The sequence below is a fragment of the Aythya marila genome (genome assembly GCF_965140915.1).
Source record: "Aythya marila genome assembly, chromosome: 1".
NCBI classification, from domain to species: Eukaryota; Metazoa; Chordata; class Aves; order Anseriformes; family Anatidae; genus Aythya; species Aythya marila.
Window position 1 is genome coordinate 103,710,694 of NC_139042.1, and position 23,467 is coordinate 103,734,160.

At 36.0% G+C, this 23,467-nt stretch overlaps 1 protein-coding gene across 1 annotated transcript in view; it reads right to left on the reverse strand.

Moving 5' to 3' along the window:
• SCAF4 (SR-related CTD associated factor 4) overlaps positions 1 to 23,467 on the reverse strand; it is a 47,290-nt gene that overhangs the window by 15,371 nt on the left and 8,452 nt on the right. Inside the window, exons 2-16 of the mRNA XM_082754188.1 lie at positions 19,604 to 19,687; positions 18,930 to 18,974; positions 17,417 to 17,578; positions 15,272 to 15,407; positions 12,622 to 12,761; positions 11,893 to 12,069; positions 11,480 to 11,580; positions 9,610 to 9,718; positions 9,107 to 9,274; positions 7,853 to 7,938; positions 7,067 to 7,257; positions 4,815 to 4,915; positions 3,682 to 3,795; positions 2,827 to 2,983; positions 1,204 to 1,358 (exon numbers count right to left, since the gene is read on the reverse strand). Coding sequence (XP_082610314.1) covers positions 1,204 to 1,358; positions 2,827 to 2,983; positions 3,682 to 3,795; positions 4,815 to 4,915; positions 7,067 to 7,257; positions 7,853 to 7,938; positions 9,107 to 9,274; positions 9,610 to 9,718; positions 11,480 to 11,580; positions 11,893 to 12,069; positions 12,622 to 12,761; positions 15,272 to 15,407; positions 17,417 to 17,578; positions 18,930 to 18,974; positions 19,604 to 19,687 — 1,926 coding nt within the window. The remainder of the gene's footprint in view (positions 1 to 1,203; positions 1,359 to 2,826; positions 2,984 to 3,681; positions 3,796 to 4,814; positions 4,916 to 7,066; positions 7,258 to 7,852; positions 7,939 to 9,106; positions 9,275 to 9,609; positions 9,719 to 11,479; positions 11,581 to 11,892; positions 12,070 to 12,621; positions 12,762 to 15,271; positions 15,408 to 17,416; positions 17,579 to 18,929; positions 18,975 to 19,603; positions 19,688 to 23,467) is intronic.

Sequence of the window (23,467 nt, forward strand, 5' to 3'; positions counted from 1 at the left end):
ACTATGTTCTCAAATCAAGTAACTGTTAAATTGTGTGTCTTCAAATAATGTGAATTATTGGTCTTTACTGACTGTCCGCCATACTGCAATTCATAATTTTTCACAATATTTAAAATAGCTTTATTCAAACTTCCTCCCCCTTGGAGGAGGCATGCTACTATCTTAACAGTGACAAGAAAGAAACTATTATAAAACTCGTAAGACTCTTATCAACAAATAAAGCTAAAAGAAATAGACTGTAAAACACTAAAGGGAATAATTCTTGTCACACACTACTTAAAATAATGGTAAAATTTCAGTCAGTGTTGTTTTAACAAACACACAACATCAATTTTGCCTAAAGAACCATTATAATAACAAAAGGCAGAATATGAAATTTCTCAAACGCAATTCCCAAAGGCTGTTCAAAGAGAGCATACACAATACAAACCAAGATGAAAGCGCTATGCTATTTTAGAAAGTCTATAGCTTATTTAAACCAGTAGTAAGGAAAACTAATTAGGAAATCACAGAAAAATAATTAATGCATTCATAAAAATGAGAGAGTGCAATTAATCTCATTCATAAAAATAATCTACTGTAATAATTTATTCAGATTGAAACGTGCAGATTGAAATTCAGGTATTTGAAGTGCAGCCCTACAATAAATATTTCCAACAGTGTAAGGAGCGTATGTGTCTGCCACATTAGCATTAAAGCAGCAGTGAAGTTTTGGAGCAAACTGTCCATCATTCCTGTGAACTACGTGCTGATTCAATTCCCAGGGCTGTCCTGGTACATGCAAACTACATCCTTTTTCAAGGAACCCAAACCAGATGCTCTGCTCCTGCTGGGCACAAAAAAACATTAGGGTTTGGATCACGTTAAGTTTTTCAAGCCTTCCATTGCCACTGCAACTTAGCAGAAAAGGAAGAGTCTATTTGACTGTATTGATCATCTAGGTAAAGAAGATTAACTAGTGGATTTCAGGTGCATATTGGATCTAGTTATTTAACAGTTATCTACATAAGATGTCAGCACAGCCAGCCTGCTAAAAAGAGCACGTTTAAGCGGGGACAACAACACAACAAACATGTGCACAAGATCAACTAGTTATTCACTGTATTTTCTCCCTTCTATTTAATTTATGTATTGCCATAGTAAATAATTATCTAAATTAAGTTTTTGTTCAGATATTCAGAGCAAGTGCAAAGCAACTCTCACCTGTGGAGGAGGTACTGTAATTGGTGCAGGCATGGGAACGGGAATTGGAACAGGTAAAGCTTTAGGTATAGGTGACACTGGTTCGTTATGTGTAGCTTCTGCACCTCCATTTTGAGCTACTTCATTTTCAGACTTCTTGGGAATCCCCTTCCACTCTGCAAATAAGTTATACATGAATCAGTTCAGAAGAAGTGGACAAGTAGTCAAGCCATTTAAAAGCCATGTACTATGTGATGTTTACAAGAACGAGATAATTAAAGCATTTTTTCAGATGAGAAGCACGCAGAGCTAAGAAACATTTACATATATTTCTGAGAAAAAAAATCCAATGTCTTTGAACAGTTACAACAAATCACTGACAAATGGCAAGCAGGTTTATTCCTTTCATTAGTCATTTAACAACTCTTTGCACTCAGAGCATTTATATGTCTGGGATTTTGATGTTATCTATAGCAAAAACAGTAAGGCTTTTTTGGGACAATTTCAACAGATTCCATTATTCTATGGCAAGAATCAAGCTTTTTTTTTTTAATGATTTGCGAATTCATTTCTGAAAAAAAATGCATTTTCAAGTCTTGAACAAAGGAAAAGGAGAATACAATAATGAACAATTAGAGCAAAATGGAAAAATGAAAACATCAAATACAGCTTAGGTCATTTTAGAAAAGAAATACGGCCCTATTGTCTGTCAGAACTTCTTGAGAAAAGACAGCTAAAGAGTAAGAAGGGATCAGAGAAGAGGCATTAGTTAGACAGACTTTGATTTAAAAACACTCTACTTATTTATATCTATTACGATGAAGACACGCTACTATTTATAGAGTAATAACCACCCAATTAGGGCAAGTTAGACAGAGTGACAAAATCCTGAAATAATATTTTGGGAGCGAGACAGAACACCACACAATGGTTGCACTGTTAAAGCCAACACAGTAGTCTAGGGCACCAGTTTGAGGAACCTTAAGCAACTTCATTTTCTTAAGTACTGCATTCATTTCTTATTACTTTTAGAAATCACAACAGCCAGCATGCTAGCAATTGTATATTAATTTGAAGCTGCTGATTTTAAACAGGTGTAATTTTCTTAATACGTTCTTAATATAAAATAGAAGCCTGTTATTTTCACTGCTTTACACACAAAATAACAAGAATTCTAGTTAGGTCAAGAAAAACACAAAGCTAATGGAACTGAAACTGATCTAAGTAGAAAAGTAAAAGGCACTTTTAATGGAAATTACAAAGTTGCTGTCATCAGCTGCTACACAAATACTCCAAAGGCAGGCTCCTCTGCTAGGGAGACCTCACACAAACCAGTGGACCACCAGGCAGGCTCTGGGACTAGCAAGCACTTGCAACATTGGTTACTATCAATGGCAAATCCCAGTGCAGCTCAGTTTGTCTGCTATACAACTGCAATTTTAGCCCAGGCCAATAATCCAGATGCACAACCCCTGCCTGTTGAGGACTGTCATTAATTGACAAAGTCTGTCTAATCTACTGGTTACACATCCTGCTCTTTGTAGCCATTTCAACGATTCCAGAGTCACGAAAGAGACACCAAATTCAGTGTATTAATAAAAAGGGCAATTTTTAACAGTATTTAAAGATGTAGCAATACCTTACCTGGACTAAGAGTTTCATTGTCCAGCATTCCTCCTTCACAGAAACTTTCAAGATCTTCAGGTTTCACTTTGTCCCATGGTATGTAAGTAACACCTAATTCTACATCCCAATACTGCTTGTAATCTGGCTTTATTCCCTTATTCAAAGCCCATGCAATCTTGGGAAAAAAAAATAAAAATAAATGCAGTTAGTAATGTTTTGATTTTAATGGTTTTAATGGTCTGTTATCACAAAATAGCATTACCAAAAACAGCTACAAAGCAAACAGAATACTCTAATTGAAACAGCAGGAAAAAACACTCTGAAAGTAAGTTTTTTAAGACACAATTAGCTCTTATGTCTTGGCTTGTCTCTTGCATGTAATTTGTAAAAGTTTATACAGGCATTTTCTTTAAATGTTCCCCCATCACTATGAATTTTATTTTCCTTCAAAAGACAGTGCCACTCTCTAATATAGTGTTCTGCAAAATGAAAAAATTCACTAATGAATGCATTTTTCCTTAATTATTAGCACTATTTGTAGGATTCTAACTGTGTTTAATTATAGATGGTAAGACAAATAAGCAGCAACAAAAAAACATAGTTATGGTCCACTGGGATGACTAAAAGGACACCATTTTTGTTGTTCAGATACACAATTACTGACAGTCTTTCACAGAAACTGATACAAGTTCCTTTAATCGCATGACAGAACAAGAAGAATATTTATCAATAAAGATGTTCATTCACATAAATTTATGGAAAATCAAATGTAGACTACATAAAAATTTGAAATATCAGAAAGTGTAGATTATATGAAAAAGATTCTAGTAATTACAGTAATTTTAGTACAGCCTGACATTTTCCAAGAAATACCTTTATAGATTTCTGATTGACTTTGAAGTTGCCTCGGCTCAATTTTTGCAGGGCACGATAAGCATCTTGTCTGTGAACCATTACAATATAGGCACATCCTCTAGGCGGTATCATCTGTTTGTATTTTAAGGAAAAAATAAATAGTTTCTGCTAACAGTAACAAAGCAATGAGCAACATACAAGTATTAAATTACAGTAAGCTAGAACATCAGCAGGTGTTTCAAAGAAGACTATTAAATATGAAAGAGAATGTTAGTTTAAGGGGCTCATATAGCCAGCATCTTCTGAAAATAAAAAATTCTAGTAAATCAGAAGCAACTTCCTATGCAGGAAGGTTTTAACTCTATTAATTGTTATAATATAAGCTCCTGTTGCATATTTAATCCTTAAAATTTTTAAATAGTAGTGTACATGGAAGCGCTACGGCACTGGAATCAGTTAATCTGTTGGAAGAAACACGATACACTAATACCCCCAACTTTATTCCAAATAGCACAAATTGCTATCTGCACCTTCATTCAGTTTCACCTGCAGTTTTGTAATCATTTTTATTATTTTCAATGAATTTGTGAAAAAGCTTCAATGATGTTTTAACAAAATTCGGGAATAGCAAGACTATTAGTCACATCTTTTATGGTTGTTTAAATAAAATATCATAGCCACTGGAACATAGCTTTCGTTTACATATAAAGTATCCTTAATACAGCAATATAATAACGGTTTTCTATGCTTACATCTAAAACAAACAGAAGAGCAACTAGCAAAAGAAAGAATACCAGCTTGAACTCCTATTAATTCCTATAATGAGCCACAAAATGGAGCAGACAAGGAACTCAGTAGGTACAGGAACCTTTCTCATTCAATTCCCTCTAAAGAAAGCATGAGTTGCATGAAGATGGGTGTAATTAAGAAAATTATCCCGGAGGCATCAATATATAAACAGCTAAACAACTGCCCTTTTTTCTTTTTCTTCCCTAAAAGTGGCCAAACGAATTGAGTTTGCACATTAGAAAACAAAAGCAAAGGAAATGATAGCTCTTGAATCTTCTGCATGTATCAAAAATAAAGCTAGCTTAGAACAGTCTGAAAAGCATTTTTGAAAGCAAGGCTTGCACTGCACCATTTATACTTACGTTTATTGACTCAATTGGGCCAAACTCCTCCAAAAGACTTCCAACATCCTGTTGCGTAGTCCTTTTGTCAAGTTGTCCTACCCAAAGTGTAGTACTACAAACTACAAAGAATTAACAGTCTGTAAGAGCGCTTGTAAATACACACTTCATAAGCCAAAAACAGCAAAATAGTCATGTTAGGTTAGCCAGTTACAGCAAAATGAAAAAGCCAAATGAAACGGAACAACAAAAAATATATCTTTAGGAGTATTTGACAAAGGCCTCTTTCTTCTCCTGCCCAGAGCTGAGTTAAGAGTGAACCACAGTGCCTGCATCAGAATCAATCCCTGAACTGCACATGCTGAGAAGCTGTCCAGTTAACTACTGTTAAAATGGCTTGTGAGTTCTGATGATCATAAGCTCTGCAAATAATTACAAAAAGGAAAGTATGCTTTGCTGCTAAGATTGCTCTATGAAATACCCTTACACATGCACGGGATATTTCACAAGATAATTCTGCTACGTATGAAATCCAAACTATGGGTCAGCACCACAAGTTATGGGTGGTACTTACTAGCAAGATGAGAATTAAGATTGTTTATGGTGACAGGCATGCTACTAGTGGAATTTTCCTCCAGAATGCAGTGGCAAACTACAGTGAGTTTATCATCTTTAGCAACCTAGTCAGTGCCACTTCTCTCAATGGTTAACTGAAAAGTTATTGACACAAACTTCTTCTTTTGGGAAAAAAGTCATCAATACGATTACCTCACTTCATTCTTGAAGGCAATGAAACAGCAGATGAGCATATGGTATCACATTCCCTCAAGAGCACTATCACAACATTCAGTACTTACCTATTTTTCCCAACTACCTGATACAAAATCACTAACATAAAAGGCATTATATGACAATCAGAGAGATGTTGGCAGAAGCTATCTTACACCACTGCCATTAGATATTTTAAATTAAATTTTAATTCTTAGCAGTCTCTTTAAACTGCTGTTATTGCCACCCACAAGGTTTGGGCTAGTTAGAACTCTGTATCTTTTATCCCTTTTATACAAAAAGATTGATTTGATATGATCTGATGCCCCCAAGAATATTTAGAAGACAGCTACTACATTTTGTCTGCAAACACAGGCAAAGCCAACATTCTTTAAGAAGTTGTGACGTTAGCCTATATGCTTTCCAGGTCAAAGATCTCCTTCAGGTTGGAAAGATACACAACACTGAATCATTAGAAAAAAAATCACAGCCATGCACTCAGCTTCTTGTGCTCAATTTGCTTTATGTTGCATGGCTTCAAGGAAAGAAAAGAAAAACAGTGTTTCATCTTTATCTTTTCCTACCTTACAGCCAGAATAATTCTGACTTGAAGCTATCCCCAAGGGCCCCATTGTCTATTATTAGTGTAAGGAAGAACAGAAATGTGATGGAATTGATTCCTGACAGCTTTAAAATAGCTCAGAAAATAATTCACAGTACAGTTTACTTCTATTTTGTTTGGCTGAGACTTGGGGATTATATCAAATAGCACAAAACACAAGAAAAAGGGCTAGAGAAGGAAAGAAGGATTCAGATCAGAGGAAATATTCCAAATGGTACTAGGCCATCCAGTGTCTTCGCTCCAGTGAGAGAAGGCAAAGTAACTAAGACAGCTGATTTTTTTTTCACGTTTTAGCTTTCTTGCTCTTTGAAGTTACAATTATACATTATCAATGAACTGACGCTTATTTAAACTCTGATTTCTAGTACTATGAAAAATGGAATCATAGCAAGAGCAGACAATAGTTAAAAATTACACAACTGGATTTTTTTTTTCCTGTCACAATATACTGGGCTATCTCTGGTGTGTTCTTTGGGAAGATGGTAGTTTGATAAATAAGAATTAACACACATCAGATTTAGAGTTTTCCTCTGGGAGATTCTCATCATACATCATATATTAAAGGTAAGTGGACTAGTCAACATTTAAGTTAAAAAAAAAAAAAAGTCTAATTAGTGTATTTTTTCAACATTTACAGTTTTTCTAAAATACTTAAGTTTGTCTTGCTAGCATTCCCTTTTACTTAGGCACAGTATTTACAATATAGTGCCTTCAGCTTTACAGAACTCTAAAATTCATTATAGAAAACATTGGGAACACACACGCACGCACACAAAAATTCCATGTATGAAGCAAGAAGATGCTGAGCATCTGAAAAATGGTACTATGAGAAATTTCAAGGTTACATCAATTTATCAGTGATGAACAGAAAAAGTGAACTTACCACTAACAGTTTCTGATTTGATCTGCGGAAGACCTTTTGATCTACGCTCTCTCTCTCTCTCACGTTCACGTCTTTCTTGTGACCGAGACTTAGGAGAGTGTCGGCGTCTATCTCTGGACCGCGATCGAGATCGACGATGACGCGACCTTCGAGAGCGGGAGCCTGATCTTGAACGCCTCCTTTTAGGTGACCTAGTTTAAACCAACAATTTACTTTTTAAAAATTATTTTTTTTTTTTACTCCTTCCAGAAGGAGAAGGAATTCAACTAAAGCCCTTGACAGCTTTGACTACCAAGTTTCACTAGTGTTGTCCATACACAGAATCATATATGGAACTATAATTTCTTGTAAGTAACCCTGAGATTAAATCAAAATGAGACTCTTGCTAAATGTGTCTTGGCATGCAGTAATAGAATCCAACCTGCACAGCAGAACTAGGCACTTCTGAGAAGTGATCCCCAAAGCAAAGTATGCACACTGAGTGAGGCACCCACAAAGTCAACACATATACAAGTAACAAGACTGTCCTAAGGCATTGAAAATGAACTCCAAGAACAGTCTGAAGAATTAGCTCACCTCTAAAGTATTCTCTGCTCTCTCACAGTTAGAAATTGTCACCCCCATAGTAGATTTGGCAGCACAGAACCTAGCTCTGAGCCTAGCTCTCCCCAGTACTCTGAATGCCCTTTCAAATCTTTGGACATGATACTCCTAAGTTCTTATGTTAAGATCCAATACTCCATATAACATATACCCTCACTAAAATAAGAGATTTCACTAATTTACCTTGACGCAGATCTAGATCTTGACTTTCTGCTGTCAGAAACATGTCGTTTTCCTTCTTGAATAGGTGGCTGTTCCACTTCCATGTCCTAAAATATTAAGTTTGACTGGTGTTACAGGTGCAAGCATTTTGTTTCATTTTGTGCTTATACTGAATTATGTAGCAGCACTAAAATTATATTAAATAGTCGCACACATGAAATTAAAATATAATGCCATTCTCCTCAGAAACTTCACCACTACTAAAGTCGCCAACAGGAAGATAGTCTGGTAGTAAATTAATTTAATACAACCACTGAAAACACAGAAACAATTTGGACAAAATTCTCATCTTCAACTGGTAAATTGTTTCTCCGCATTTTCCTTTATTTCAGCACCATTTAGATGTCCAAAAAATATAATTAAAGTCAGTCAGTGGTTCCTGCTCTGTGACCAAACTCATAGGCCCTAGTAGGGAATATGTGAACAGACCGTTTGTTAGAATTTACTGATTCAATACACTTCAAGACTAACAAACTAATTAGGAAGATATCTTGAGAATTCTCTCTTTACTTCAAGGGGAAAGCAGAAATTATTTATAGAACCTGAGACATCACAGGTAACCACATAACAACAGCTGGGTATCATTTCTTTTTCTCATTTTAGAATTTTTCTCGGAATAAATGAGGTAAATATATTCAATTGCTGTACGATTTTTTTTTTTTTTTTTAAATACAGGCTTAGAAGGAGACTTGTCTTTGATTTCTTCTTAGCAGTCACGATACCAACAATAACCTCTGAAAGAGAGAGGTATATACACATATGTTGAATTTTTAGAACTTTTACAGACTTCCGAGTCCATTTTCTCTATGTCAGAGTCCACCAAGCCCTTAAAACATAGCTTTTTCAAACCGTTTCTCTCCAGAATGGGATTGCCTTGTTAGAACTTCTTGGAACAAAACATTCCTTAAGGATGATGGAGACAGGAAAGGGATGATGAGGGGAAGCAAGAACTCAGTGGACAGAAAATGCAATCCAAAATCTGATACAGACAGAAGCATACAGTATGCATATGCTGTTTTTGCTAGATTCCTGAAATACCTAACTCATCATGTGGCACTGTGGCTATCCAACGTTCTCTCAGATGAACAAACCTCACAGCCACCACTGGAGATAGTTATGAAATTTCCTCTCCGGAACAAATTATGTGCATTTGATAAAGACAAGTATTAGAGAGCACTGTAAATTAAGAACTTATTTGTTCCAAAGGGTCCTCACCTGCTGATGTGGTTTTTGCATGTGTGATTCACTCTGTACTGGGAAAGGAGACTGAAAGGTTTGCTGCACAGGTGCTGCTGGCGGTATCACAGGCTGAGCCATTGGTGGAAACTGTGGGGTAGGCAGGAGACCAAAACCTGGCATTTGCCCATTAGGAGGAAGTGGGACCTTTCAAGAACAAAACACAAAAATTTTCAGTTAGGAAAAACACATTAGGTTTTCCAGAAGTAAGTTTGTCTCTCTGCTCTGGAGTCACAATAAAAACCCAGAAGCCTGAGAAAAATGAAGTAGGTATGGCAGTTATGCTTATAGAATAAAAACCACGTTCTTCAAAGCTTAACCAGAATAGACAACAAAATTCTCTTCTCTGGGAAAGTTGGAGGACTAAGCCATATTCACTTTTCACTAACAGAAGTGTCACTTCCTTGCTTCTCCGTCAAAGGAAAGTATAAAACACAGAAGACATAAAGGATAAGGAAGAAACTAAAAACCCCTGAAGTTACCTGGTGGCGCATTGGATCCTGTTGCATTCCCATCATTCGCTGCTGAAAAGGATCCATATTTGGGAGTTGAGGAAATACTGGCTGTTGTATACCTTCTCCTGGAAATCCACTAAAAATAGTAATATTTTGGTGAGACAAGTCAGTAGACATACAGGCTTTCTTACCTTTGACATACTTGTACTACATTTACACATTCTTGTTTTAAATTTAGACAGAAAAATTGTATTATGATCCCATTTCCTCTCTAAAAAGTGAAAACAAAAAGAATGTCTTCTTTATCTCTTCTCCATGTTCAGAGCAGTCCTTTAACATATAAAGAAACGCTACAAAGAAAAAAAAAAATTAAAGCCTCTTTCTTCCCCTTCCTCTTTCTTGTATTATCTTGCTAAAGCCGTAAGTTTATGGAAATTTTTCATGAAGGTTGTCCACCTTAGGCTAACTATACTCTTTTCCAGTTCATCTTGTGGGAACAAAAGACAGCGACTATACTTTTACTGGGGAAAAAAAAACAACAAACAAACACCTTTTCGTTTGAGAGGAATTTAGGGCAGAGAAGAAAGGGATATGTATATCGCACAAGGATCACAGTGATATCATTCACTTCCTGATTCAACACGCAGAATGGACAGTGCTCAGGGAATTAATGAGGTCTGTGCAGCTAATAGAACCTGTTTAAAGGATGCAGTTTGTGTCAGAAAACAAACAGGATTTCAAAGAAGATAAAGAAATCTAATGGTGATGTGAAATGAAACTGTGTACCATTTTAAAACACAGGCACCATACAATTCTTACATGACTCTGGACAAATCAGTTTTTCATACAAATTTGAAAATACCTCTGATTTTCAGAGGATACCTCTGATTTTGTTTGCTCAAGGAGAGACTTCTGGAATCCAATTTTCAGAGGCATCTTACACAAGATAATAAGGACAGAGGCTCAGAAGTGCTACAATCAGAATATAAACAAGCTCGAAAGCCTAGTCCAACTATTAACAGTTGGGCATATAGAAACAGTGGATATATTTGACCTACCTCATCTTTCTGTACTTCAAGAGTTCCCATCTGTATTACAGGTAAAATACTACCAATTTACTTAAAAAATATTTTAATTAACTAATTAATATTTGTGGAACATTAAAGTGATAAAACACACTAAGAAAGCTGATGACAAAGTTAGTGATTTTGTTTTTCAGAGCAGGGTTTGGATGGCATATACAGAAAATAAGACATGGGGCCACATATTGAAGCAGGGAAAACAGGAAATATCGACTAACCCAGGTATTGAGCACCTTCCAGACTGTGCACTGAATGAGAGAGAGGTCCTGTGGAAAAAACTAGTATGTGATCATGTAATTTAAGACTTTATCAGAATTCATAGCAAAAGGGAAAGAGGAGTCCGAGTTAGTTTGCATGGGTATTTAATCTTTGAGATTTTGAAGCTTCAAAGCCAATTTACTTCTAATAGCTAATAAATAAAACTTTGTTTATTAAATCATCTTTTCCCCGGCCAGCAAACAATCCAGCTGCTTACTAACAATGCCCTGACACGCTCAGCAGTGCAATAAAAATACAGAACTCATCTTGAAATCAAAACTGAGCTTTCCCGCTAAATGCGCTCTTCAATCAATGATGCAAAATGCCAAACCCACACTGAATCACCAGGGTATAAAAAAAAAAAAAAACCAGAAGTTAACAACATTTTAACTTTGGACTGTAACAGTTAACCACTGAAGTAACCTGAAATTTTAATAAGCTTTATAACCTAAAGATTTTTTTTAATAACAAAACAGGGTTTAACTGGTTAACATGGTTATTCTGATTTAAAAAAACAAAACAAAACAAAAAAAAACAAAACAAAAAAAACCACTTACAAAGCTGGCTGAGAAACTGAAGGAGAAGGAGCTGAATCTTCTTTCTTTGACTCTTCCACTGCTTCTGGCTCATCATCGTAGTCAAACCGGTCTAGCAGCTTCTAAAAGGAATTACAGTGAGCTAAATATTTTTGCCATATTTTATACCACTGGAAACCAAAATTCTAACATCTCTGGAGTTAAAGAAAAGGTTAGAAGCAGGAAAAAAAATGAAATGAACTAAGCTGTCCAAGATCAGTTTTATTAAGCTTCAGAAAATGCAAAGTCTATAAAAACAGGAAGGCAACCTCCACATTGAAGACAAACAAAATTTGCACCATTTCCCCCCAGCATCTGGAAGACATTCAGTTATCCACTAAACAGCTTCCTGTTGAATTGAAGATGTTAAACACAAGGAACAAATGAAAACTTACTTTGTCAAAGGATGTTTTTTGCTCAGGTGGCGCGAAAGCAGCTTTTTGTTCTGGTGGTTGTGATGCTGTAGTTTTCAACTGAGCAGTAATAGCTTGAACCTGAGCCATCACAGTGTTATCTATGACCGGTGACTGGGGTTTTTGAGGCTGCTGGAAAGTCTGAAGAATTTGCTGAAGCTGCAAAAAACAGAGTATTAAATAAATGTCATTGTATATATTACTATTAGAGCTGCAAGATATAAATTTTGTATCAAATCAGCCTATAGCATAGGATGAACACCAGTAGCACAGATGCATACAACCAATAACCTGACTGAACTATGAAGGTGGAGAACTTTCAGTGAGACCAGAAGTCGTTTTTAAATTACATCAGTGGCAAAATTCAGCACATCACAAGATTTCAGTATTTAGGCCTTCCAACACTGCAGCTGCTTAATTGAGTGTACCAAACAATAAAATTCAATTTTCATTCTATGTATTCAGTCTTGAAATGTTGTAACTGTACCAATTCAGAACTAATTCTTTAGTAATACACAACTGACTTTTCCTGAATACAATAATCTCTGGATAGAAAGGTCATGGAAGATTCAAATACTAACCTCAGCTCTTACAAGTTTTCCATTGAAGACTCAGGGAGGTTGTTTTTTTTTTTTAATTATTATTTTGCTTCAAATCAATAATGTTTCTTCCATCATTCCCTCCCCCCCATCTTACATATGAACAAGTTACCTGCTGTCCTTGCGTTGTTTGAAACAACTGAGCTACAGCTGCAAAGGCATCAGAACTGGGCAACTGTGGCATTGTCGGTACTGAATTAGCAGTGACTTGAGGGGGCTCCGAAGTAACCTTTGCCGGAGGGGGCGGTGAACCTAAAATTTCCATAGGAATGGACAAAAAGCTTTATTACTCAAAAAATTGTACTCATCAGTGCATACATCTACCTCCTTGAAACACCTGTCTATCCACAGTAGCTTATTTAAACAAAAACAAAAAAAAAAAATCAATTCCGCACTCCTATCTGAAATACCCCAATTGCATATTTTATTCATTTTGCCTTTAACTGCTCTATTCACTGCTCGTATCTCTGCACTGGACACACTAAGAAAATATATTTAAAAAGAAAAAAAGAAAAAAAGGAAAAAGGAGAAAGAAAAAAGACAAGCCTATCTGAAAGCTAGTCCATCGTGGTATTTTAGATGACAGCTCGATGCTTACATTTTTACAATTGGAGGAAAGTTAAGAGCAAAACTACTACTCAAGACAGCGTTAAGCAGTACACATCAATACACTTAAAATCCTGGTTCTATTTTCGAAGTCTAAAAATCTGGACTCCTTTTTCAGGAGTTATTTTCAAGAGTTATTTATTATTTTAAATAAATCATTTAATGGCTCACTTTAAGAAAAATTGAGTTTTCTAACCATATTCCTTTGAAATATTGATAACTATTTTCTAACAGTAACAGAACTTTTGCTGGGAAGTCTGGTAATAATTAAAGGTTTGTACAAATTATTTCCCAAGCAACTCTTTCCACTGGCAAGGTTTGTTCACATGCCACTTCTGCAGAGACATAAGCCAAACCTGCATTTGCTAGATAAATCCTCCTATTGTATAAATCACCATATACAAACTCTCCTAGGAAAAGTTTAATTTCCACTTAACTCCACTAAAGAGATCACTGTAAGGCATGCTATTAGCTTTGTCTACATATGCAGCTTTCCCATTCTCTTTGCTTTAAGTTACAATGTTTTTTGTCTTTTAACAAATGTTTTGCTAGTACAACATAAATTAGCAGCAATACCAGCAATTTCTCCATGTTGTGAGCAAGTAACTCTTCTTCAGTAAATATATTTTAACAGAATATTGCAAAATTGTACCATGAAATAAAGTTTAAAAAAAATACATTTTTTGAGAAACTAAGCAAATGTTTGCTTCATGGTATGAACATCTTTAAACCCATTCATCTGTTTGCAGTTTAAACTACTGCAGTGCTGACAAGCAGCAAGCAGAGTCAAATGTTGAATAACATTTTCCCAGCAGTCAGATGTTACATAAAAATTCTGCAAAAAGATCCATGATCGATTTAAAATATACTTTTAACTCCCAAATTACTTCCTTTATATATTCAGAGGGATGTTTGCTTGCTCAATGGAGAAAACAAAATTATCTTTTTGGCTAAACAGATTTTGCAGCATAAGTGAAAGAGATTCTATTTCATATAATGCATTAATATATTTATTATTAATCATTAGCATGTTTATTTCAGGGCCAAATTATCCCCTCTTGTGCATGTGAATAATCTGACTGAAATGAGAATGAACACCTACATAAAAGGCACCCGATCTGTTAGCTACCAGTAATGAGACAGAACAATAGTGCCACTTGTCTGTTATAACTGAATGGAACCATATAGCCATTAGTCTGCATCTGAGCTGAGATGCTAAAATATCCTCTCCCCACCTCACCATGTTTAAAAAAAAAAAAAAAAATCAATAGATACATTTTCCTGAACACGACTGGAGAAGATTCCATTTATGCTACTGTGCATCATTATTTTGAGTGCCACCTCACCTCATTCACATTATTACATTTTTGTCAGTCCTATTCCAACATATACTAGTGCAGCAAATACGGAGGTTACAAAAACTAAGACCGAAATACAGAAACTCAAAAAGAAGGTCCCCCAGAGAAAGAGGGATTTGTGGTAAGCATCTGTTCTTCCACAATTCAGTAACCTCACTACCAGCTTTTTATGTGGCATAAAATAGGTCAGTGAAAATACTGTGAGAAGGCAGTCATTACTTTACTCTTTAGTTCAGTGGTTTTCTACCAGTAGTCCATGTAAAAGCCTACCACCGGTCTTAAATTTACTGTTCAGGAATTTGGATTTGAAACACCAGCATAAAATGTTTCGGGGTTTCTCACTGAAAGAGATTAACAGCTATTGCTTTCAGACATTAAGATGATTCAGTGTAAGCTCTTATGTTGAACATCATGCTTTATGGCATGATTCTAACATTAAGAAAAAGGGACATGAGAATTATAAAACTAAGAAGCAACAGAAAAATATTTCAGACTAAAGAAAAGATTATTTTAAGAGTGAACATTAAGTCATCTTTATGGAAAACGTGTGTATCCATATGCATTCACACAGTATTGACTTGGGGTATTTTGAAAATGATCATTCACATCCTGATAACTTCTAAAGTACAGTATCAGTACTGACTACAGCTGGCCCACATAGTTGTGACAGCAAAGTTGAATTTTTATTAATACATTCCTATTGAAACTACTAGTAGCACTTTAACGTGAAAGCACGAATGTTTCTAACACCATTCACCTTTCTAAAAGAGGTAGCAAAAGCCATGATGTCATTCATACCTTCATTATTAGTAGCATTTTCTGTCACTGGAGCAGCAGTACTAGTTCCCGCTGCCATATCCAGAAGGGGTTGAATGATCTCAATTTTAAAAACACCATTTTTCTGCCAAAGGTTCAGGACACGGACTATTTTACTCTGTCGAAACAAAAGCAGACATCAACGCTAAATACAGCTTCCCTAATTCACAAACTCCAAATCATCTTTTTTTTTTTTTTTAATGTTGAGAAGAAAGGGTTGATCAGTCCAGTAGTTCAGCAGAATTGGGCATACCTTTTAACTAACCCTCTGTGTTGTCACACAGGTCAGCAAGACCTTGCATATAGCAAAGATACAACCTGCCAACTTATTATCCCCTTGTGCCATTTTTCTAAAGCTGTTCTAGCCCATCACAAAATCCAGTTTGATAAAACGGCAGCAGAAGTCACATCAGCCCCACTACCATTTCTTCACAGACAGTCATAAAGGAGTGAAACAAGCAACAAATGTTACAAGACAGAAAATGAAGATGAGCTAGGAAAGCCCAGTGGAGAGAGGGGCAATCAGACCATAAAATACTAGAACAAAGTTTCAAAGTTAGTGAAGACTGAAATTTTTTCAAATAACCCAACCAATTTTATGTTGGCACCAGAAACCTCATCTCTATCAGCATTCAAAAGATCAGGAAAGTGGGTGGAAAATTCTCTAACTGATCACTGAAGGAAGATTAAATTAGAACCTCTGACTGACAGCTGTTATTTTAAGCTTGTTCTTTTTTTTTTTTTTTTAATAAAAAAATAAACCTTAAGGAACAAGCTGGAACGTAGTCTTTCTTTACCCTAGCGTTAATCAATAATACCTAACTAGATGTGCTGCTTCAGGTATAACATACAAACAGATAGAAATCAGAATAAACGTTATATTTAATCTTGGCATACCCATCCTTTTTATATACTTAGTCATCTGACTTACACACATACATTTTAAGTACTTCTCAGTTCTAACGCAGCTTCCAAGAATGAGTTGATTCTGTTCTTGTTTCAACAGTCAAATGTCTTACTGTGTTCAGTTACATACACCCATAGAAATCCACTGGTACTGTCATAAGCTAAATGATTGAAGAATTTAACAAAATATTTCTACAATGGTATCAATTAGACAGAAACTTGGAATGGCTATTTTTGTACAAAATTTTGGACTGAAGAATAGTTAAACTTCAGGACAGCAGCATTTCTGGCCTCAACTATTCTATCTCTCTGAAAGGCTTGAAAATCACGTAGTAATTTCAATCCCACAATAATCTTACGAAAAGGCTATTAAAAATACAGTTATCATTCACTTTTGATATCAGCCATGGTTATTCTGCATCTACAGGTCATTTTTTGTTTAGGTTCTAGACATTCACGCATCAAGTTTCAGAGTATCAGACTCAGTCTGAAGGTCTTCAGTTTCCATCCTAGAAAACAGAGTATCAAAACATTTCAACAGCTTAGGTAGGAAGTTAGAAAAAAGTCACTTAGAAAAAGAATATTTTGCTCTTAGTGTTGCAGTGAGTAAGCAATTTTCTGCAAACCAACTGGCAACTCCTAAAATGCACTTATCCCGGCAGCCTTTTGAATGTGTTCCAACAGAGGGCATAAAAGCCATCTTCTGTTGGTAGCAACTGGGACCATTAAGAAACTAAGGGTAAACTAAGAAAACTGAGGCCTTAAATAAGTCTTCACAATGGAGAGAAGCAATTAAATTCTCAAATGCGGGATGTGTCAAGACTGCAGAAATAAAGATAGTCATTTTATTAGGAAAGGTCTAGGAGCAGAACCATCACTTGCTACAACTCTGGCACTTCTACAACACCTTTCTGTGGGAGACACCACCCTCCACACTAAGAAGAAAAGTTTTGGCATAGTCTCACACACTCACAATGTTCGTGTGTCTGCATACACAGAGCAAAAGTGATGAATTTAGGCAAAATGTTTTTTTTGGGGGGTATAACTTAGAACTTCCATTTAACTATTGCCATTGACAATCTTTCTCGCCATGTTTTACCATCTCATATAATAAATAGGCACTACAAGGACATAGAGAATCACCAAATTAGCTTTCCTGTAAATATAAATGTCACAAGAACACTTATCAATTCACAACAACACAAGAAATCATAGCTGTACCTTGTCTTCAGATGGACAGAGATACAAATACTGGAATGTGGCAGTAATATTTTTAGAGAATCTTGGCCCAAAGACATCCTTGTCCGTTCCAAACTGGTGACGAGACTGACGAACAATAGAGTCAATAACATACAATCCAGGGACTTTATATTCTGGTTTGCACTGAAAACACACAAAAAAATGTCCTTTAGCCAGTGATACTAAGAAGATGGCATGCATTCACCTCAGTTCCCTACAAGGAATCTACACTTAGTATATTAAGGTAGGGAAAAAAAACCACGTCAACGCAATTACCATTTGTTTCTAAAACCATACAGGCTTCAGTCTATGTAGATCATGTATGGTATAAAAGCAAACAGAATGATGAATTTCAAACTGATCACAGATCTAATGTTTATGGCAGCACCACCAAAAAAAAACGTTTTTCTGCAGATTTTTTTTTTAAATGAAAACAAGTATTTAAATAGATTCAACAGTAATAGTTGTTAAGGACAACAAAAAGTAAACTGTAATATCATGTTCACATACAAATTTCTACAAAAAGATATAGACTCTATTTTACTGTACTGAAAGAAGTTGGTATTATGCATCATTAAGAATCTTAATCTGAAAAAACTTTCAATTTATATACTACATTGTGTAAAAAGTTATTGTTATTTTCATTAAGTTGGAAAAATGGGGTGCTAACATTTTTATAGAAACACAAGTTACAGCTGCGCGTGCATACAGAAAAGACTTTTGTATCATGCTTAGGTAGAATCCTTTCAATGCTTTACTTTTGTTGATAGAAATCGAGACAGAAGGAAAAAAATGCTTTAACATTTGGAACAGAGTAAAATATGCCTGCCTAGCTTGAAGCAGCCTTCACCTTCCCTATCTCTGCTTTTAAAGCATCTTTAGCTTGAAAACAACAGATCTACTACTTTCCTGTACAGACTGTCACAATTGTGTTGTCAAGCTACCTTACACTCAAACGCTCTGGACTTCTTCCATCAACTAACTCTATGTTCTGGTATTTAAAGCAACTTGCAAAAGAACTGCAAGTTCTTCTCTTCCACAAATGAAAAAGTATTTTTTCTGTTCACTCAGGGGAACTTATGTTAGGCAGTATGCGAGTTTCCTTTCAGTGAATCATTACATTCTAGCCTGTTGTTCTACATGCCTAGGCAAGTATAAAAATTGTATTTCCTAAAATATGCATTATTTTTACCAGTGAAAATCAGTTTCAAGTTCAGCATTGTTAGTTTCCTCCCTAGTTGGTGATTGGAGAAGGGGGGAGTTTTACAATACTTTTTTTCTTCCTCTTCCGAATGTAGTATGGAAGATTCAAACGAGGAGATTATATACTCAAAAAGATATCAAAACATATAAAACCTATAAAACCCTAAAAAAAATGAATTGCTTCCGTCAATCCCTGAATAACAGTAGCCTTTTTGGATATTTACCAGCATTATTAATAATATGGAGTAACAGATGCAGACAAGTGTTTTTTTTTTTTTTTTTTTTAAATTACCTTTTTGATAAACTTCTCTACAATCTGGACAACGTGTTTGTAGAGCTGAAAAATAAATACAATTAACACATTAATACATACAATTAATACAAATAATTTATCAACTACTTGACAGTGACACCATTTTAGAAACGTTTTAACTCTGTGCTTACTATCATTTAGGAAGGACTACAAATAAAATACTGAAATCACATTCGAGAAAGAAGCATGTTAGAATTAATCAAGCTCTATAGCTAATGGAGAAAAAAATTCACAGGGAGAACAGACAGACACAAGCCATCCTTTCTACAGAAGTGTTTCAATATGTACACAAAAGACATCCTGCTTTTTGAGTATTAGTGAGAACTTTCTGGATTTACTTTACAAGCAAGTTCAATATGTTTTAATATGTTACGACTCAGTTGCATGCTGCAACATTTAAAGTTTTATTACACAGAAATCATAACACTAGAGTGGGTGGCATTAAAAAGCAATGATTCAAAAAATGAAGCTGGCATTATGCTACTAGTCTAAAACCAGGAGATGATGCTCACCACCCACTTGTTTCTTAATGCCAGCTAGAATAAAACATCCATGAAGCTAAGACTGGGAAGTCTGGAGATGCATTTGATTAGAAGTAAAACAATAACACATTGCTACTGTTATGGTTTTATTTTTAGGCTATTGTACCTTACCTTAATAGCTTTAATGGCAGCTTTTGTGATGAGAATCATTTTTGCTCGGGAAATAGGAGGTTTCATTTCCATCAATGAAAAGAGCTGAAGAGAAAAAGAAAACACAAACAAATATTAAAAATGTGTTATGAAGTTTAAGCTGTTACCCAAAAAGACAACATTTCAGACAACTGATTAATTACAGATGTTCCACGTTACGTATCACTGCAACGCTGGTTGGCCTTTGAAACAACAAGACTACCAAGCAGATCTTTCTAGGCAATGTTCAAAGCTGTCTTCCTTGCGAAGTAGCCCATATTCAGCAATTTGCAAGATAAGGCCCACTGGTCAAAGTCCCACTTACGTCTAAAAACAGGTACCTGCTTACAGTATAGGAACTTTTTTACAGAAGCAATATAAATCAATTAACCGTGTCTTGATTTAAATTAGCCTGAATGTCTCCTTAAAAAATAGAAATGTTAGGACATCCCTACAGATAGCTAGACTGATATAATCTTAAAACAATTTGCATAGAAGCATGCCAACTTTCATCCATCAAGGCCATTAAATCAATGCTAAGTTTTCAAATTATCCTGCTATATATATAGACATTGCTAATGTCTTTAACGAAGACACTTGGTTTGCTACAAACATCCCATATTATTATTAAAATTAACTGCACCAGCTGTTCTGTAGAATCCACTGCACTGTTCTCCATCCTAATGCTGCCCAGTGGAAAAGTTAGATCCTGAAGGACAAAGCTTTCAGAAGCGACTAGTCGTAACAGAGATGGCAATTTGTGGCACTCTGTGAGCTGGACTTAAAGAATAATTATACCCTAGGTTCTTTAAGCATAGCCCAGGTACAGTATATCAAAAAGTTGTAATCCTACCAGAATTTAAGAACCCCAAGTGCTGGTCTGTTAAGAAAGTTAAGCACAAAAATGAATTTCTAGTAATGCAGGATCCAAGTTGTTATTTTTTTCAAGTCTAAATTCACTGAAAGCACTTCATATTCACAAATGGCATCAGTGTGACTTGCATCTCACATGAGAAATTTTATTACAAAATGGTCTCACAAAGTTTTCAGTATAGGCATTGAGAAAAAAAACACCACTTGGTCTTCCAGTGACACTTCCATGACACTGGAAGCACGAACATTTCAGAAACTGAAAGAAACTAAAACCTGGATGTAGAACTGTCCCAGCTGGCACCACAGAGCCGAGGAAAGAGCACCGTGTTCTCCTCAGGTCCCCAGCACCATCTCAATGGCGTAATTTTCTTACTCTAATTTGCTGCGTGTAGAGTTTTTAACGAGAACACGGAGATAAGAGATTTTGGAAGGGCTGTTTTTCAACACCAGTCCTCCAGTCAGGCACCAGCAGCATGTGCTGCACACGCACACACGACACCAAAATACCGTGCACCTTTCACCATTTCCCAGCCCAGCCTGCCTACCCTGGATCTACACTGAACTCCATGTACTCCATAAGCTGCTGTTGTAATTTCCCATCGTAAAAATAGCCGAGTGCTGAAACTACACCATATGCTACGCTATGGTTTTATGGCATACTGTGACTGCTTCTACCCTGCTCGTCTGCAGACCTGGAAGCACAATCCACGTTGGCGTGTCAGAACAGTTTTCTCCAATCTTCTTTCCCATCTTCCAGGCAGAAACAGAAGCCAGGATGTTCCAGTACTACTTCTTAACTCCTCCTTCCTAATCACACCTCATACTTAGGTGCTCTCAGCCCACTAAATACTATTTTCTACTCTTCCCATGAACTTAATTTGCTTAATTTAATTGAGCTTAAACCTAAGTCATGGCTTACTAAATGCAGAAAGAATCCTCATATTGTCACGTTTTTTGTAATGCAAGGAACAGATCTTCAATATTTCCTACACAATCATTTTTACCTTGAATTTTTCCCCACAAATCACAGAAGAAAGTTTTGCATTACATCAGTGGTTTTGTTTGTCACAATGAAATAAAGGAAAACTAAAACCCTTGAATACTAATCAAAAATGTAATGAATTGCCTGCCACAGAACAAAGTGCAGAATATCTTCATGTGACAGTGCAATGAAAAGCAAGAAGTCATTTATAAATCGCCCTTATTTTTCTATGAATTTAAAGTTTTGAGATATTTTTGAAGTGACCAACTTACACAGATTTACCTGTTGTCTCAGTTAAAGGAAAAAAAAAGTGTGTTTATGCAGAAGGCAAAAAAAAATTACAGCCAATTTTTTGAAGGCAAGTAAACTGACAACGTATTAATTCAGCAGTTCAAAATGAAAGCTTGACACCAATCAAACATAAAGGGTAAGCAGGAATATATGTATGTATATTTTTAATTGTATTCCTAATCCAAGAGATAGGAATGAAGAAAAATTGTCCTTCAAGAGAGCGGTAGCCAGATATCCTTTCCAACACCAACACCAAGTCATAACCATGGCTTTTCGTTACAAATCTCCATAAAAGGCAAGCTCCAGTGCCAGAATATTTCATTTTAAAACCATTCAAGCTGTAAGACACACTTCAGCTAACATCTCTGCTTGCTGACAAATCACAATATGGCCAAATAAAATCTGTCTGATAAAAGACAGAAGGAGAGAGGTGTCTGCGTTTTAATTTCAATTCTGAATTATAATTTTCTATAGAGTAAGTGCAAAGGCTCAAGATGAACAAAGCCAATGCTTACATTAAAACTATGGAAAATCTGTTTCAAGATGCAATGAAAAACAAAACTAACAAAGAACCCAACACCCACAAACAGACCACCAGAAGGCTTGAAAAATGAGGTGGAGCAGGAGAAAAAGGAGCCAACATTTTAAGACCGGCACTCTGTATCCTTTCCCTTACGCACCACGAAGCAACCAGCCCTGCAGAAAAAGGAGGCAGCCCCTGTTCCCAGAACAAAGAAGCCAGCGTGAAAGCAGCACTTCAGCGCTCCTTCTTCAGGAACACCACAGGAGAGAACCAGGAAACTGGGAGAGCTCGTAGCAGGACATGACAATAAACAAGATGCAGAAAAGAGGGAAAGAAAAAAAAAAGGAAAAAAAATGGTGTCTGAAAAGGTATCCCAAGAATGATGTTACAACTGGGGGAAAAAAACGCAAGGAGCACAGAAGTGCTGGAGGGCAGGAAGAAGGGAAACCAGCTAGATGCAGTGAAGTAGCCAGGGAGGATGCAATAAACAACATGGTAGCTTCAAGAAGGCATTAATTAAAGGACACGAGAGGCTGGAGCTGAGGCTAATAAGGCAGGAATAAACAGAAGCTTTGGGAGAACAGGACTGAGCAGATGACTGCAAATTGTTCATTTGCTGTTACAGACAGCACTCTGGGCAAGAGCAACAAAAACACAGTAAAAGCAATGAGGTCAGTACAGGCAGATATTTCCAGAGAAGACAGCCCAGGATGAACTAGAGCTGAAACACCTATCAGATTAAGATGAAAATAGTTTTATACCTAAACACACATACACACACACATGCTTGCATATATACTCTGCTCTCTCTTCACACACACAGCTAGCTTTTTGAATGGCACACCAAACCTTCCTCGCCTTTTGGATTTTCTTATGATTTTAGATTACCAAATAAGTGTTTTAAACCTGGCTTTTACTTAATTCTCACTATAATAGTTGCACATGTCAAAACGGAGTTGTAAAGAAGGATAAACCTAAAATTTAAACAGCCTTACTAGTTCCTTGTGAATTTTCTGTCAGAAAGGGAAATTGTTCAGTATTATGTTCAACTATTCTGTTCAACTAGACTTAAATCCTTTTTCATACACGTTCTCAGAACCAATATATGCCCAAAAAAAAAAAAAAAAAGTATTTTCAGAGGCGTCTTTTTCCAAGAATACTGCAACATCTAATTCCT